The sequence below is a fragment of the Branchiostoma belcheri genome, unplaced genomic scaffold (assembly GCF_001625305.1).
Source record: "Branchiostoma belcheri isolate BF01 breed outbred unplaced genomic scaffold, Haploidv18h27 scaffold217, whole genome shotgun sequence".
In the NCBI taxonomy this organism is placed as follows: Eukaryota; Metazoa; Chordata; class Leptocardii; order Amphioxiformes; family Branchiostomatidae; genus Branchiostoma; species Branchiostoma belcheri.
In genome coordinates, this window is record NW_017803680.1 from 303,443 (window position 1) to 308,630 (window position 5,188).

General features: G+C 48.1%; 1 protein-coding gene across 1 annotated transcript in view; it reads right to left on the minus strand.

The window, feature by feature from the left end:
* Positions 1-4,966, minus strand: part of LOC109470033 — a 6,326-nt gene extending 1,360 nt beyond the window's left edge. Inside the window, exons 1-2 of the mRNA XM_019768809.1 lie at positions 4,370-4,966; positions 924-3,270 (exon numbers count right to left, since the gene is read on the minus strand). Of these exons, the coding sequence (XP_019624368.1) occupies positions 924-3,270; positions 4,370-4,966 (2,944 nt within the window). The remainder of the gene's footprint in view (positions 1-923; positions 3,271-4,369) is intronic.
* Between the last annotated feature and the right edge of the window lie 222 nt (positions 4,967-5,188).

Genomic DNA, 5,188 nt, shown 5'->3' on the forward strand with positions numbered 1-5,188 from the left:
ACACCAAATTTACGTCACTTCTTTCTTACCCCAACAGCTTTCTACCACATAAAAACCATAACTGTAGCATGTTTAGAACAGGAAATACAAAGCCCGGAAAGTCGGCTGTAGTATCAAGAAAGTGCCGCTAGGAAGCGCCAAAAGTCAAATCAAGTGGCCCGCGTACTTTTTCAAAAGAGTAATGTCTCATGAGTATTTGTACCAAGTTTGGTACTTGTATCACAATTTGAAAGATTCCTCCAAAATCTGATGTTATCTGCTCCACTATTTTAGCTCCATTATTATACGCTTCTGTCAAACAAGAAATTTAGCCAGGATTGACAACACTTGGAATGATGCACAACTTGAAGTCAAAACACGTAAGTTTGATCTTTCAAAAAGGCTCTTGTTAACAATTGAATAAATTGAACCAATTGAGGACCATTACAGGTCAAGTAATATTTAAGAAGTCCGAAAGTCTAAGCCTTTAATATTCATTTCTCGATGAATGTATACGTAATGCAAGCTAGAACGTAAGTAGTGCTTGTCGATTTTACGCTTACAATTTGTTACAGAAAAATGTTCTTTTTTTTACTTTCTTCATATTTGTGTTTTCAAAACGTTGAATTTGATACAAATCGTATGTATGATCCTCTTGAACTGCACTTGTTTTCCAAAACAATTATTGACAAACGTTGTCTGTGTCTAAATTTGTGGACCTTTTAGCAACTCAGTTTTCCCATCTTCGTACCGAATCTGAGTACAATTTTGATTGGGGCATAACAAAACCAAATCTTGGAGAAGGTGGGAAAATTCCTCACTGGCCAATTTTAGCATCAGGGACCGGTTCATAGCTGTTTGTCTCTGGGTACTCTGTGGTGTTGTTTATTGCTTCCCTACACTCATTCTGGCAGTATGTACGTAGCTGCCGGGGACCGTAGTACGCTCGCGCGGGGCAGCAGGGTCGTAGCTACAGGCCATAGGAGACGCTACGGAGTTACAGACCGTCGCAATAGTGTCATGGTGGCCATAAGTATTAAACAGGGTACGGTCTGGGTCAGTGACAGGGGAGTTGTAGCAGTGTGTCTTACGGAAACGCTTAGCGGCGCTGGCATTCTCCTGGTAGGCAGAGGACAGGGTGGAACCTGGGTTGAGGAGGATAGATGGGTGCTGGTAGCAGGTTTTTACGGACTTATCGCCAGCGTTTTCCTTACAGCCATATGTGTTAGACAAGGTACGCTCTGGGTTAGCGGCAGGGGAGTTGTAGCAGTGTGTCTTACGGAAACGCTTAGCGGCGCTGGCATTCTGCTGATAGGCAGAGGACGGGGTGGAACCTGGGTTGAGGAGGATAGATGGGTGCTGGTAGCAGGTTTTGTCTGACCTATCACCGCCGTTTTTACCATAACCATATGTCGACGTCTTAGTCAGGGTACGCTCTCCGTCAGTGGCAGGGGAGTTGTAGCAACGTGCCTTGCGGGAACGTTTAGCGACGCTGGCATTCTGCTGGTAGGCAGAGGACTGAGTGGTACCCAGGTTAGGGAGAATGGATGGGTGCTGGTAGCAGGTTTTGCCTCTCTTATCGCTGCCGTTTTGACCATAGCCAGGCACGACGGCCCCTTCCCTGTTTGGTGTCTGACGGGGACGCTCGGCGCTGTACGGGCGGGACGGCACGGGGTGTGTCTGCGCGCGGGGGCGGCCTGGGTACGCTGCGCAAAGCTTTGCCTGTCCGTACGGGACGGCTTCTGACTGAGAAGAACCGGCCCTGCGCAAGTCAGGGTGGTCTTCAAAACCACCTTCAGCGTAAGGACTGATGACTGATTCTGACTCATTCAAGCTGTCGTGATCCTCGAAACGACCTTCAGCGTACGGACTGATCACCGGCTCATCCAAGTTGCCAACTGGCCACTTAGAACAAGGACCATCGCCATTGCGGGGTGAACCTGTGCCGTTATCTGGAGCTTTGCGCCCGAGCCTGCGCTTGATACACCTGACACAGAACAAAACCCCGGGACCAACCGCAACAGCCGGTAACCAGATAATAGATGACAACACTATGTTCCATGTGCAGATGCCCCCTTCATAAGCATCAGTTTTACTGATGGTCAGTGGTGTTGTGTCGATGCCTGTGGGCACCGGCAGTGTGCTTGTGGTGGTTGAGAATGGTGTGGTGTAGATGAGTGAGGGTTCTGTAGGCTGGGGTGTCGTGACGCCAGAGTGTGTGCCTTCACTTGTCATGAAAACAACAGTGTCGGACCCAGTTTCCGAAGAAGCCGTGCAAGTGGTGTTCCCAAAGGACAAGGGCCCGGTAGTCTCAAGCCAAAGGGTGAAGCTGGACCTCCCCATGTAGTTAGAACACAGGCTGTGATTTCCTGATTCCCCCATCAGGTTATCTGCTGGACCCTTACATTTCACCCAGCCCTCAGCCTTTAGGTCGGTCACCACCCTCACGGTTAGGTTGCCTGTCGGCAGAGTAGCGTGTGTTGTCGTGTATGTGTCGTATGTTATGTCGTGTGTGTGTTGTGAGTCGTTAGGGAAGGTCCAAGACACCTGGGGCAACTGCTCCCAATACACCCTACCCACGACCGTGTACCTGTATGCAGGGTCGTGTTCGGCCTTCAGGATCTCCACCATTGGTGGGTGGCAGGGCAGGGCGTGACTGGGAGAGACTGGCGCGGGGAGGTTCCGCATCAGCGCCGAGGCGGGGCAGCTGTGGGTTCCCGGGGGCAAATTTAGTAAACGCATGAAGCGCTGCTTGAACTTTGGGTAGCCCCCCTCGTAGTCGTAAAGCCAATCATTCGCACACGTACAGCGTGGCCAGTTGGACATGTGGATTCCCCCTGATAATGGCAACGCCCTGCCTTCCGACACAATGGCGGCAATGCCGTTATCACGGGCAATAAAATCGCATGGAAAGGACAATTTGAACCACCCGCCAGAAAGGAAGGTCAGCCTGTTTGATGCAAGGTTTATGGCATACAATTCGGTGTTTGAGTGGAACGCGCCGACAGCAATGTGGGAGATTCTGTTACCCTTCAGGTTCAGGACCTTCAGCCGCTCAAGCCCGTAGAACATCCCCACGCCGATCGACCGAAGTTTGTTCTGCACAGCGTGGACACGTGCTACGGACTTGATCGTCTGCAAGGTCCCCGGGGCTACGTTAGCGATAAGATTGGCACTTACGTCAACCCACCGCGGCTGCAACCCCCGGAAAGCGTCAGGCGACATGGTCAGGATTTGGTTGTCCACAAGGATGATGTGTGACAAGCTGGGCAACCCATCAAGGCAGCCACCCTGCAGCAGAACGATTTGTGATACAGTTTCAAAACCATAAATCGGTGTGCCATCATTTTAGCTTCAGTACGTTTTATTTGACTACGTAGCTTTTTTGCAAAAAAAAAGACTGGATTTGCACATATTCTATTCGTCTGGTGATGACCTCACGTAAATTACAACTTACTGTTAGGCGCTGACCGGGGTGCATCTAACCTTAAATGGAACGCACACATAAACTTGATGGTAAGCAAAGGGAGCCACAGACTGTACTTGTTGAGAGTACTTAAGAGACATGGTTTGGACAGTACAGATCTAACACTGGTCTTCTGTGGCTTCATACGGCCAATATTAGAATATGCATGCCCTGTCTGGTACCCTGGCATCACTCATGCCCAATCTAGGATGATAGAAAGTGTACAAAAGAGCGCTTGTCGCATAATTCTTGGTCAAAACTTTGTTAGCTACATTACAGCATTAACTCGTATCTCTTAGCAAGAGACGACATGAGCTATGTCACAAGTTTGCTACTTCACTGCTGAGGTCTACAACTTTTTCGACATGGCTACCCCCCAACCGTGAAAGCCTGCATGGCAGGAAACGTAGATCAAAATATAATGTAACACAATTCAAATGTAGAACTGAGAGGTATCGCAAAACTACACTGCCTTTCCTGGTTGATCTACTTAATGAGACATGACACGTACAGGTGTTGCCCATCTACTATTACCTGCTAGATTGTTGTATTTATATGTTTTAACAATTTAATGAAATGGTTTTGACATGTGTATATGTGCAGGCCTAACGAAAGCATTTTAAGTTAAGTTATATTGATTAGTATTAATAGTATAAATCAAGTGTAGATATTCTCCCTTTGTAATGCCTTCAGCTAAAAAGCTGCCATTGTATGGTTGTTTTGAGTCGCCACAATAAACCATTGATTGATTGTTGATTGGATGTTCAACTTTGTTTCTAAGATTTGATAGAATATGTGCGGGTTTAGTCAGAGAAACTAAACCTAAAAAGTCTGAAATCAGGCTGTCAAAAACAATTTCAAGTACATGAAGCTATTTTGAACCTAAGCATATATTTATAAAACGCATGTTTTGTTTCATCCCACCTCCAGATGTGTCAGGTTGTTCTCCAACAGCAGCAGATACTTGAGGCCCTCCATCCCAGCAAACGTGCCGTTCTTCAGAGTCTGGACATTGCTCCGCCAGATGACCAGGTTAGACACCTGTGGCAACTTAGCAAACGCCCCTACCTCTATTGTCGTTAGGTTACATCCCACAAACCACAACCTGCAATCTTCACCACATGGGATCTGAGACAGGATCTCTGCTTTGTCAGGGCCAAGCTTACCGACGTTGTTATCAACGATCATGATGTCGGTTATGGATTGTGGAGGAGAACCCCCCTTGGTAGGCCTTGTTTCGTTTGAGCAGACCTGGCAAGATTGGAAAGCCTGGCCCAAAGGGACGGTATCAAAGGGACCACCGTAGCTGTAAAACTCAAACGGGTCTTTGTTCCACTTGTACCGGTACGGTCTAATGTCATACCGGTACTCACGACCATCACTACCACTGTCACCTACACCACACTTTGCCACGGGCACTTGACGGCAGCTCTGCCAGCTACCGGCGTCCGCCCGCGGCACTAGTAGCTGCGTAAGCAGCAACAACGAGACTTTTACCATAAGCTTCATCGCTAAGATCATTAATACACCATGTTATTGATAGCAAAGAGCTTCAACAGAAGGTTATATTTATCGTACGATCTTACAAAGTGTTTGCCCCCACCTGTAGGATGACCTGGACAGCGCAGGACGCAGCTCTGTTCTCTGTAGTGGCGCCGGAGCGCTCTAACCCCACCTGGCAGCTTGTCACAGGCGTTGATTGATTAAGTCTTCGTTATGTTGAGTGGTTCAGCCAAGGACAGC